This window comes from Bufo gargarizans, chromosome 7 (genome assembly GCF_014858855.1).
Source record: "Bufo gargarizans isolate SCDJY-AF-19 chromosome 7, ASM1485885v1, whole genome shotgun sequence".
Classification (NCBI taxonomy): Eukaryota; Metazoa; Chordata; class Amphibia; order Anura; family Bufonidae; genus Bufo; species Bufo gargarizans.
The window spans coordinates 80,082,501-80,095,353 of record NC_058086.1 but is presented as its reverse complement, the minus strand read 5'-3'; the positions used below and the strand labels follow the sequence as shown (position 1 = coordinate 80,095,353).

Genomic DNA, 12,853 nt, shown 5'->3' with positions numbered 1-12,853 from the left:
CAGAAAGAAGGTGACTAATACTATTTATGCGAGAATATGGAAGAGATTCCTTTCCTTTTCAGGTCTGGACACCGATGTTTGGCCTGAGAGGATTTCCACCAGAAAGGTCTTAGAATTTTTGCAAAGGGGTCTGTCCTTAGGATTGGCCAAAAGCATTCTGAAAGTTCAGGTTTCGGCCCTCTCAGGCTTAAGTGGTAGAAGTCTGGCCATGGATCCCTGGATAGTCAGGTTCTTTAAGGCAGTTGATAGGGTTGCACCTGTTAGGGGCCCCAGTTTTCCCCCCTGGGACTTAAACCTAGTCTTAAAAGCTTTGACCAGTCCCCCCTTTGAGCCCATTGAGGAGTGTTCTATTAAAAATCTTACATTGAAGTTGGTTATGTTAATAGCATTAACTTCAGCACGTAGAGTTAGCGAGCTTCAGGCACTGTCTATCAACTCCCCGTTTATGTCCATACGTGAGGATAGAGTAATTCTTAGACCAGATCCAAAGTTCATCCCCAAGGTACCTTCTAAGACTAACAGGTTGCAGGAAATCGTCTTGCCAGTCTTTTTTCCAGACCCAAAATCTGAGGAAGAAGATAGATGGCACTTATTGGATGCAAGAAGGTGCCTGATCCAGTACCTGGAGAGATCAAAGGATTGGAGAAAATCCTCTTCCTTGTTAGTGTTATACGCTGGGGCTCGAAAAGGTAATACTGCCTCCAAAAGTACCATCGCTAGGTGGATACGAGAGCTTATTTCCCTAGCCTACTCTTGTTCTGGTCTTTCTCCTCCACTGTCCCTGAAGGCTCACTCTACTAGGGCAATGTCTACCTCCTGGGCAGAGAGGTCTAACGTCTCTATTGACCAGATCTGCAGGGCGGCCACGTGGGCTTCTCCCTCTACCTTCTATAAGCACTATAGACTTCAGCTCGACTCTGTTTCTGACCTCCTTTTTGGTACTAAGGTGTTAGAAGTGGTCACCCTCCCTTGAATTCTACGTAATCTCTCTGTGGTGCTGTCGTGGGGTTGGGGAAAAATGATGATTACACTTACCGGTAATCGGATTTTCCTGACCCCACGACAGCACCCGTCTAATTCCCTCCCTAAGGTGGTGGTTGGTGAAAAAATTCACGTGGTGTGATGCAAAAAAAAAAAAAAACGTATATATTGTGTTAACCTAAAGGGGAGTCCCTCTCATGCTCTGTAAACCCACTGAGGTGGGAGAGTGGCTCCACCTTTTTTATGCTACAGGTTTCCTGTCCATGGAGGTGGAGCCATCTCTCAGTGGTGCTGTCGTGGGGTCAGGAAAATCCGATTACCGGTAGGTGTAATCATCATTTTCTGAAGTGACAAAACCCTTTGAGGTGAAAACTCTGTCCTGAAAGGGTTAAATATATATATTATTATTATTATAATAATTATTATTATAATTTTTCAATTGGGGGTCATTCACTTTGGGGTCTTAGGTGAGGTCTGATGTGAGGTCTTATTGGGGTCTTATTAACATTGGGGGGTCTGATTTGGGCTGTCAGCTGAGGTCTGATTGCTGGACTGACCTTAGGTCTAATGAAAATTATAATTTATTTTTATTTTATTGTTCTCCTCTAAAACGTAGGTGCGTTTTTATAGGGTGAAAAATACGGTAATCATTTCAGCATAGCCCTGGGCTTTAGATCGTTATAGTAACACTCTACAGGTACACCCTTTGAACCTAATGCCCTGCAGAAGAGTATGCCCTTGTACAATATAATTTACATCAGAAGTATGGGAGATGTTTTTTCTTTTATGCTTTGGCCTACCTAGTCAATATTAGGTGTGTCAACAGAGCTTGTTATATACACATTGGATAATTGTGCAACCATATATTATGTGTGCCATCTATTACTCCTTGTTTTGCACATTCTAATATGCGCTATCCCTCTTAATACTTCTCTGATCGATTCTCTGCATGTTAATATCATTTTGCAATCTGGTTTTTATTGTCCCTCCTTTTTATGGTATTGGTTATCTGAGGCAATTGATATGTGCCTATGTGTCACACTGCTACGTGATTTAAATGTGCAGTCAGTCGGTTTATGTCAAGATAGGCTACTGAAGCACAGATGGGGTGGAACTATACCCTGTAATATATTGTAGATTTTTATTAGTGGTAACAATTGTGCACCCTCTAAGTCTGGGGCGCAAATGGCAATTTGGGTTTGCGGGTTTATTTCAGTGTATTACTTGCAACATTCATTGCTACCACTGACAACTGTGTGTTTAACACATCCTTCCCAACCTTTTTAATTGAGGGATAAAATAAATAAAGACTTTTGTTTTTATTTTAGTGTCCCCAATTTACAGTAATTACTGGTATAAAGTTTCATTAACAAATGCTGTATCACAGGGGTCGGCAACCTTTTTTTGTACGGAGTAGGGATCAACCGATTATCGGTTTTACCTATATTATGGGCTGATATTCAGGATTTTGAAAGTTATCGGTATCGCCATCTCTATTTTGTCAATAACTAATCGGGAACAAGGATCTCGCTGCTCTCAGCGCAATTTGTATTCCCTCAGCAGCACAGCGGAGTAGGAAGCAGTGTCTCCATACCCCCCCTTAACCGCTACTGCCGCTGCCACCAATAAGAGGAGGAGAGGGGCTGTGGCCACTGCACCACCAATGATGTTGACTGACTCTTCCATTCAAATTCAACAGGAGGCGGGAGCTGGTTGCAGAATCACATAGCCGTCTCCCGACCTCTATGAGCGGTAGCTGCGATCTGGGTTAGTTAACTCCTCCGCGTCTGAGGGGTTAACTGCCACGGATCGCAGCTACCGCTCATAGATGTCGGGAGCCGGCTATGTGATTCTGCAGCCAGCTCCCGCCTCCTTTATATGAAATAATGGGAGAGTTATCTTTATTGGTGGCACAGTGCCCCCCCCCCCCCCCCCCCATCCCCAGTATTAAAAACATTGGTGGCGCAGTGCGCCCCACCCCCCCAACCAAGCCCCCCAGTATTAATCTTTGGTTGCAGTGGTCACAGGGTCCCCTCTCCCCTCCTCATTGGTGGTGCAGTGGCAGCTTCTGATCGGAGCCTTAGCAGTGTAATCCTGGAGCTCCGATCGGTTACCATGCCGATTTAAAAAAAAATAATAATAATTAAAATCAAATCTGAAGCGCTCGGTGTGCAGAGCCATACATAAAGTAATATAACACAAATATGTGACATAAGCCAGGTATTTACTAGCTATGCCCCAAAATTCTCAACAACACTGTCTGAAATACATCGGTACCCCATATACAGGTGTCTCCCACAGAGCTGCACCAATCACACTTGGAGTAGTCAGTTAGCTTGTTCCCGATTTCCCCCCCCCCCCCCCTCCCCCAGAAATCATTTTCAGGCTCATCACTCCTTCCACCAATTCCCAAAAGTAGCCAGAAAGCTGGTTTCCTTTCATAACCAGCCTCCCCTATCCCCTCAGCAATCTTGTTTAGGCTCCCCAACCTCCCCCTCCCTCAATCTGATCACAGTGCTCATTCCCCCATCTCCCTAAACTCACAATCCTGCCCCCCCCCCCCCCCCCTCCCAATCTGGTCACATGTTTGTTCTCCCATCTGACCAAGCTTGCCTTCCTCCCACTACTTTGAAATCTGGCCATATGCTCATTCCCCCATCTTCCAATCTCACCTCTCTCCCCCCCCCCCTCCCCAATCTGGTGACAATATAATCTCCCCAAGTTTACCTTCCTGCCCCCAGTCCCAATCAGGTCACATGCTAATTTTGCAATCTCCCCACCCCCAATCTGTTCACACACAAACTCCCAATACATTTAAATTCCTCTGGCAGCAGTGAGGTACAGTAGCGGACAGCCAGTAGCGTAGCAGAGTGCCAGTCTCTGCAGTTCAGAGGTACAGCGCGGCAGCAGGGCATCCAACAACTGAAATGTCTTGCAGTCATTCGGTGACAGCTGGCATGCCAGCCACAGGTTGCCGACCCCTTCTCTATCAGTTGTAATAGGGAATAGCTCAGAGTTGCCGAAAAAGAAGGCAGACCTTTTGGGTTGTCAGCCACAGTTATCCCCATGTTATCACACAAGAAGTTATGGATCTGTTGCTAAAAGCCCTTGAAAAGGGAATCATGCACACGTATTCTTGTTTTAGACTACCCCATTCACCTTTTAGAATATAGAATTTTTGCACAAGTGGTCAAAATTTTCCTTTTTTTTTTTTTAGTTTTGTTTTTAAATTGGAAAACTGCCATAGAGAGTTTGGTAAATGTGTCCTAATGTGTAACCATAAGCTCCTATGCTCTTTAGTGATGGCTGCCAAAGAGCACAGTTTTCTGCTAACACTTCTGTTAGTCAGTTCATGTTCTAGTGTAAACTCTGCCACTGGGATGTCCACAGTCTAGTGTAAATCACTGTTACTACCTGCTGATTGGATGCTGTGATCGCAACATCCTCACTGCTGGATAGCAACAGCACCTTTTTTCCAGATAAGTAATAATTATTTTGTTATTTTAGCACATCACCTTCTGTTCCCCACATTTTTAAATGTCCCAGTCAACCTGTTTAACACCTTAAGGACCGAGCTCCTTTTCACCTTAAGGACCAGGCCTTTTTTTGCAAATCTGACCAGTGTCACTTTATGTGGTGATGACTTTAAAACGCTTTGACTTATCCAGGCCATTCTGAGACTGTTTTTTCGGCATATATTGTACTTCATGACACTGGTAAAATGAAGTTAAAAAAAAAAAAAAAAAAAAAAAAAAAATTCACGTTTCAATTTCTCTACTTCTATAATACATAGTAATACCTCCAAACATAGTTATTACTTTACATTCCCCATATGTCTACTTTATGTTTGCATCATTTTGGGAATGATATTTTCTATTTTGGGGATGTTACAAGGCTTCTAAGCTTGGAAGCAAATCTTGAAATTGTTCTGAACTTTTCAAAAACCCAATTTTTAGGGACCCGTTCAGGTCTGAAGTCACTTGAGGAGGCTTAGGCTACTTTCACACTAGCGTTCGATCGGATCCGTTCTGAACGGATCCGATCGTAATAATGCAGACGGAGGCTCCGTTCAGAACGGATCCGTCTGCATTATATTAGCAAAAAAAAAGCTAAGTGTGAAAATAGCCTCGGACGGATCCGTCCAGACTTTCAATGTAAAGTCAATGGGGGACGGATCCGCCTGAAGATTGAGCCATATTGTGGCATCTTCAAACGGATCCGTCCCCATTGACTTACATTGTAAGTCTGGACGGATCCGCACGCCTCCGCACGGCCAGGCGGACACCCGAACGCAGCAAGCAGCGTTCAGCTGTCCGCCTGTCCGTGCGGAGGCGAGCGGAGGCTGAACGCCGCCAGACTGATGCAGTCTGAGCGGATCCGCTCCATTCAGACTGCATCAGGGCTGGACGGCTGCGTTCGGGTCCGCTCGTGAGCTCCTTCAAACGGAGCTCTCGAGCGGACCAGCGAACGCTAGTGTGAAAGGAGCCTTATCTAATAGAAACCACCCAAAAATGACACCATTCTAGAAACTACACCCCTCAAGGTATTCAAAACTGATTTTACAAACTTTGTTAACCCTATAGGTGTTCCACAAGAATTAATGGAAAATAGAGATACAATTTCAAAATTTCACTTTTTTGGCAGATTTTCCATTTTAATAATTTTTTTCCAGTTACAAAGCAAGGGTTAACAGCCAAACAAGACTCAATATTTATGGCTCTGATTCTGTAGTTTACAGAAACACCCCATTTGACAGTTTTTTTTTGGACACCATGTCCCATTTGAAGCCCCCCTGATGCACCCCTAGAGTAGAAACTCCAAAAAAGTGACCCCATTTTAGAAACTACGGAATAGGGTGGAAGTTTTTTTGGTACTAGTTTAAGGTACATATGATTTTGGTTGCTCTATATTACACTTTTTGTGAGGCAAGGTAACAAGAAATAGCTTTTTTGGCACCGTTTTTTTTTTTTTGTTATTTACAACATTCATCTGACAGGTTAGATCATGTGGTATTTATATAGAGCAGGTTGTCATGGGCGCGACGATACCTAATATGTATACAATTTTTTTATTTATGTAAGTTTTACACAATGATTTCATTTTTGAAACAAAAAAAATCATGTTATAGTGTTTCCATAGTCTAAGAGCCATAGTTTTTTCAGTTTTTGGGCGATTATCTTGGGTAGGGTATAATTTTTGGAGATGACTGTTTGGCGCTATTTTGGGGTGCATATGACTTTTTGATAGCTTGCTATTCCACTTTTTGTGATGTAAGGTGACAAAAATTATTTAGCACTTTTTTTTTTTACTGTGTTCATCTGAGGGGTTAGCTCATGTGATATTATTAGAGCTGGTCGATACGGACGCGGCGATACCTAATATATATACTTAATTTATGTAAGTTTTACACACAAATATCATTTTTGAAACAAAAAAAAAAAATCTTGTTATAGTGTCCCCATAGTTTTTTTTTATTTTTTTGGGCCATTGTCTCATGTAGGGGCTCATTTTTTGCGGGATGAGGTAACTGTTTTTTTTTTTTTTTTCACTTTTTTTTTGCATTTTTGGAATCCAGACCCACTTGGTTCTTGAAGATCCAGTGGGTCTGATGTCTGTATAGTACAGTACACTATATAGGGTACGGTACTGTATTTTACTTACACTGTCTGAACAGATCTATGACTTTAGCATAGATCTGTTCAGGACCATGGACAGCAGGACGCCTGAGAAGGCGTCCTGTTGCCCTGGGAACCTTCCCCGTCTGCCACAACTGAGCAGACGGGGAAGAAGGGGAGCTCCCCCCCCCCCCCCCCCCCCCCATCCATCAGGGGGCTGCAAAGGCACAGCAGCCCCCCGATGGCAGAGGGAGTGAGCTCCCTGACTTAACCCTTTCCATACCGCGGTCCGTACAGACCACGGTATGGAAAGGGTGAAACTGCTGACATCACAGCAATGTCAGCCGTTTATACCAGAGTGTCAGCAATGTGCTGACACTCTGGTACCACTGACCACCAATGAATATTCAGCGGGAGGCAGGCGGGGGATCGCCACTGTCAGCACCGCCCACAACCCGCCCCCCGCTGACATAAAAGCATTCAGGGGTGCAGGGGGGTTAATAAAATTAGACTTTGGCCATTTTAAAGTTTCTGATCCCTGCGGTCATGGACCGCAGGGATCAGAAACTACAGAAAGCGCTGCAAACCGCAGGTCTGAATTGACCTGCGGTTTGCAGCAATCGCCGATACGGGGGGTCACAGGACCCCCCCTCGGCATTGACCCTGGGTGCCTGGCTGTGTGTAACAGCCGGCACTCAGCGCTGTCACCTTGTCTGCAGACATGGTGACCGTTTAATGCCAGGACGAGTATACTCATCCAAGCTCCTGAACGTGTTAAATAAATATACGTGTGTTCTCTAAAATGTAGACATTTTGTACAGACCATACCTTGGTGGCTTACTTGATATGGAATTCTGCATATCATTTTTTTTTATTTTTTCCAGGTGAACTCCAGAAAGCCATTGATTTATTTACAGACGCTATTAAACTTAACCCACAAATTGCTATTTTATATGCAAAACGAGCAAGGTGAGACAAAAAAAATATGGTATCTTTAACAATGTTTTTATTATTAATTTTGTGTTTTTTACCTTTCTAACTTTTTTTTTTTTTTACTTGTATGTGTTGGGGTAGATTTTTCATTGAAATGAACATAAGAGTAATTCATGGAAAGTAAGAGATTTTAGGCTGAATTCACACGTCCGTGGAACACGGTCCGTGAGATACCAGAATGTCATCCTGCTTAGTGCAGGTCAGGAGTGCACAGCTTCATTGGTTGCTATGACGCCGGCACAAAGCCTTAGCGAGCAGTTAAAATAGCTATTTTTGTTATGATTGGAGATTGCCTCCTACTATACTGTGTGCTCCAGAAGCAAATGGCACTAGTAATGCACTAAACAGACTTGACGTGAGCTAGATAGTCTCTGCTTGGTCCACTTACTCTAGAGGGATTTCTTTTAGGCCGAATGCAAACGGGCGTACAACACAGACTTGAGCTGTCCGTGGTATCCCGGCTTGGCATCCAGCTGACAGCAGGAGCGCACGGCGTCACTGGTTACTATGACGCCATGCGCTTCATGCCGCCGCTTGCACTACAGTAATACACTAGTATTGATCATACGAGTGTATTACTGAAGTGCAGCTAGCGGCATGAAGTGCATGGCGTCATAGCAACCAATGACGCCGTGCGCTCCTGTTGTCAGCAGAATGCGAGGCCGGGATACCACGGACAGCTCACGGCCGTGTGCATTGGGCCTTATTAATAAACCCTTTCCATTTGACTTTCTATGTATAAAAATTGACATTCGCAGCCATTAGGTGTTTTTACCTTGTAAAACATAGATATAATAAATAATTTGTTTTAGCAGTGGTCTATATTACTTTTCCATTTAACCGTTCCCAACCACCGTTCTATTAAGGTGCAGTGGGAAGTGGCTTCCCAACCTGTGCTGCTCCTGGAATGTTTTAAATATAGATTCATAAAGAATGCAGAGATTTTAATCATGTGCTGGAGATTTCCCCATTTCTACAAAACTACAAGTTTACATATGCTGCAAAAGCCATAAGGTAGTCTTTCCCTTTTAAACCCTGCAGTGTACCCAAACAGCAGTTTATGTCCACATTTGTCATTTCAGTAGCCAGTAAAACCCGCCTAACAATTTGAAGGGTATGTGTGTCTCAGATGGCATGAGTTGTGCACTGAAATTGTCTGTGGAAAACGTTCAGTTCTCTTTAATTTCTGCAAACGTCTGACATCACTCTCTGGTAAAAAAATGCCCCGCCATCTCTCTGGTAAAAAAATGCCCCGCCATCTCTCTGGTAAAAAAAATGCCCCACCATCTCTCTGGTAAAAAAATGCCCCGCCATCTCTCTGGTAAAAAAATGCCCCACCATCTCTGTTATGTTCCAATAGAAGTCTATGGGGCTATACACTACCTCTGCATGCTTCTAATTGCATTATGGACTGTTCTAGAAGAGAATACTTCTGAATTATGGTGCAATATAAAACCATATGGCGGCACAAAGAGTGTACTTGAGAATTTACAAAGCAAGAATTTACCATTCCCCCTTCTGCTTTCTCTATACAGATAAATTCCCCGACATCTCTCCGTTAGGGCTCATCTACATGAATGTGTGTTGGCCGTTCCATGCATTGGGGACCGTAATTTGTGGTCCCCTATGTGCGGGCAACATCCGTGCAGCTGCCGCAGACGGCTCCCAGACCCATTCACTTGAATGGATCAGTGATCAGTCCGTTCTAGTAGTGCAAGCACGACTTTTTTGCAATGCGTAGGCACGGCCAGAAACCCCACAGAAGCACTCTGAGGAGCTTCCGTGGGGTTTCGCTCAGTGCACCGCATCTCCCGGATTGCAGACCCATTGAAGTGAATGGGTCCATGATGCGGGGCGCACAGACGACAGATGTAGCTGAGCTCTATATAAAGAGGTTCAGGGAAGAGAGGTGTAGCAGAGCTGATTCCCCAGCAGGGGGAGGGGCCTCACAGACACTGCAGGATGCCAGACTGTGAGTCATACTTTTCACATGAACGAGCACACAGGACTCAGCTCTCAGTGTGATGTCATAAGGAGGCGTGGCCGCCTTCACTCTAGCTACCTAAGCCCGCCCAGCCTTATCTGCAGAAAAGCAGGAAGTTACCAGCAGAGTGACTGCAGCTCAGGCTGATTTAGCAAAGTGGGAAAACCCCTTTAATACCTTCAAGGGAGGAGATGCCAAATTTGGCTTCACTTCTTGGTGTTTCCATTTACTATTTCACCCAGAGTATATACAGTTGTCAGCACAAATGGGGTATTTTATCAAACTGGTGTAAAGGAGAACTGGCTTAGTTTTCCATAGCAACAAACCATAGTCCACCTTTCTTTTCTGACAGTTCCTTTGGAAAATGAAAGGTGTAATCTGTTTGCTATGGGTAAAAAACTGCATAAATCGCTACATTGGGCCTCGAATTTGCATGATGCTCTCTTACTCCTGAGTACTGTTGAGCGAACATTGTACGCCACTGTTGGCTTTAGTTTTAATAACCTGTTTGAGATTAGGAAATCACCATTGCATGCTTCTACTTAAATGCCCTATTTTTATAATATAATATCACTGCAGCGGGAACTTTTTAAATTTTTCATAAATTTCACCCAAAAGCAAAAAATCTCCATTTCATTGGTAAAAACACCTGTATGCACTAATTGGCTGTCTAGTAGAACCTCTCTACAGAACAGTACAGTACTTCATGTGCTGTACTGCTCACCGCCTTGGCGGTTACCAGCTTTGTTTAGTGTTATGGCTTTTACTAATTTTTATTTTATTTATTTAATAATTATTGACTCGTTACAATTGTCATGGTAGAATTCATGGTTTGAATATTCCAAATTGTAAGCTGGCCATACACATTATTCCTTTGTCAGTCGAACCCACCAAGAATAACTGGTTCGACTGACACACCGTGTATGGGAATCTCACAATTCGCCTCAGACATGATGTCAGGGGAGACGGGGATTGGGTTACATGACTATTTTCACCCAATCCTTTTATTCTCCCGGGTGATAAGCCTCCTGCAGAAATCTCTATCAGCTTTCTTTGTTCTCCGTATAGAATACCCGTACACGTTTGGCTATTGAATGTCTATGGGCAGCCTTAAAATTCCCTCTAGGGGTAGGGAGATGTGTGCAATGAACAATCTTTCTGCCAGAAGAAGTAAAAACCCTGGGGGTTACCCTTTACACTCTCAACCAATAAAACAAAGGATCAATTCCAGCTTCTGACGTATAAAATAGTTTGTTCTTTATTTGGCTTCCAAAATTTAACATCCAACATACATCACATGGAGAGACACAAGGTAATTGTGACGCGTTTCGGTCTATAGTATTGAGCCCTTCATTGTCTTGATGAAGGGCTCAATACTATAGCCCGAAACGCGTCACAATTACCTTGCGTCTCTCAATGTGATGTATGTTGGATCTTAAATTTTGGAAGCCAAATAAAGAACAAACTATTTTATACGTCAGAAGCTGGAATTGATCCTTTGTTTTCTGGATATTCTAAATGTGGCTGGGTTCAAGCCTTATCTTCCGTGCTTCACAAGGGTGATCAGAGGTGAGAGCTGCAACTTTCTTCTGTTTCTCTTACTCTCAACCAATAGCATTGTGACAGTCAGGTCCATAAATATTGGGACATTGACACAATTCTAACATTTTTGGCTCTATACATCACCACAATGGATTTAAAATTAAACAAACAAGATGTGCTTTAACTGCAGAATGTCATATTTAATTTGAGGGTATTTGCATCCAAATCAGGTGAACGGTGTAGGAATTACAAGAGTTTGCATATGTGCCTCCCACTTGTTAAGGGACCAAAAGTAATGGGACAACTCGCTTCTCAGCTATTCCATGGCCAGGTGTGTGTTATTCCCTCATTATACCAATTACAATGAGCAGATAAAAGGTCCAGAGTTATTTCAAGTGTGCTATTTGCAGTTGGAATCTATTAGGCATGGCCAAAACAACTGTTTGGAACATCCTTAAAAAGAAGGAATGCATCGGTGAGCTCAGCAACACCAAAAGACCTGGAAGACCACAGAAAACAACTGTGGTGGATGACCAAAGAATTCATTCCCTGGTGAAGAAAACACCCTTCACAACAGTTGGGCAGATCAAAAACACTCCCCAGGAGGTAGGTGTATGTGTGTCAGTCAACGATCAAGAGAAGACTTCACCAGAGTGAATACAGAGGGTTCACCACAAGATGTAAACCATTGGTGAGCCTCAAAAACAGGAAGGCCAGATTAGAGTTTGCCAAACGACATCTAAAAAAGCCTCCACAGTTCTGGAACAACATCCTATGGACAGATGAGACAAAGATCAACTTGTACCAGAGTGATGGAATGAGACGAGTATGGAGAAGGAAAGGAACTGCTCATGATCCTAAGCATACCACGTCATCAGTGAAGCGTGGTGGTAGTGTCATGGTGTGGGCATGTATGGCTGCCAATGGAACTGATTCTCTTGTATTTATTGATGCTGTGACTCCTGACAAAAGCAGGAGGAAGAATTCTGAAGTGTTCCGGGCAATATCTGCTCGTATTCAGCTAAATGCTTCAGAACTCATTGGACGGCGCTTCACAGTGCAGATGGACAATGACCCAAAGCATACTGCAAAAGCAACCAAAGAGTTTTTTACGGGGAAAAAAGTGAATCCGATTGAGCATGCATTTTACTTGCCGAAGACAAAACTGAAGGGAAAATGCCCCAAGAACAAGCAGGAACTGAAGACAGTTGCAGTAGAGGCCTGGCAGAGCATCACCAGGGATGAAACCCAGCGTCTGGTGTTGTCTGTGTGTTCCAGACTTCAGGCTGTAATTGATTGCAAAGGATTTACAACCAAGTATTAAAAAGTGAAAGTTTGACTTATGATAATTATTCTGTCCCTTAACAAGTGGGAGGCACATATGCAAACTGTTGTAATTCCTACACCGTTCACCTGATTTGGATGTAAATACCCTCAAATTAAGGCTGACAGTCTGCAGTTAAAGCACATGTTTGTTTCATTTTAAATCCATTGTGGTGGTGTATAGAGCCAAAAATGTTAGAATTGTCAGTGTCCCAATATTTTTGGACCTGACTGTATGCTGAACCTATATTGTCTGCGCAGTATTCCATCTGGAAGCAATACATGTAAAGCGTGGAAAGTTGAGGGTGCCTTTCTCTGAATAAAGGCCCCTGCACACGGCCGTGTTTCACAGCCGCGTGCGGGCCGTGGAACCGCGGCCTGGATCCCTCCCGAGAGCAGGAGCGCACGGCGTCAC

General features: G+C 43.6%; 1 protein-coding gene across 1 annotated transcript in view; it reads left to right on the top strand.

The window, feature by feature from the left end:
• Positions 1–12,853, top strand: part of ST13 (ST13 Hsp70 interacting protein) — a 165,096-nt gene that overhangs the window by 72,479 nt on the left and 79,764 nt on the right. Inside the window, exon 6 of the mRNA XM_044302140.1 lies at positions 7,481–7,565. Within this exon, the coding sequence (XP_044158075.1) occupies positions 7,481–7,565 (85 nt within the window). The remainder of the gene's footprint in view (positions 1–7,480; positions 7,566–12,853) is intronic.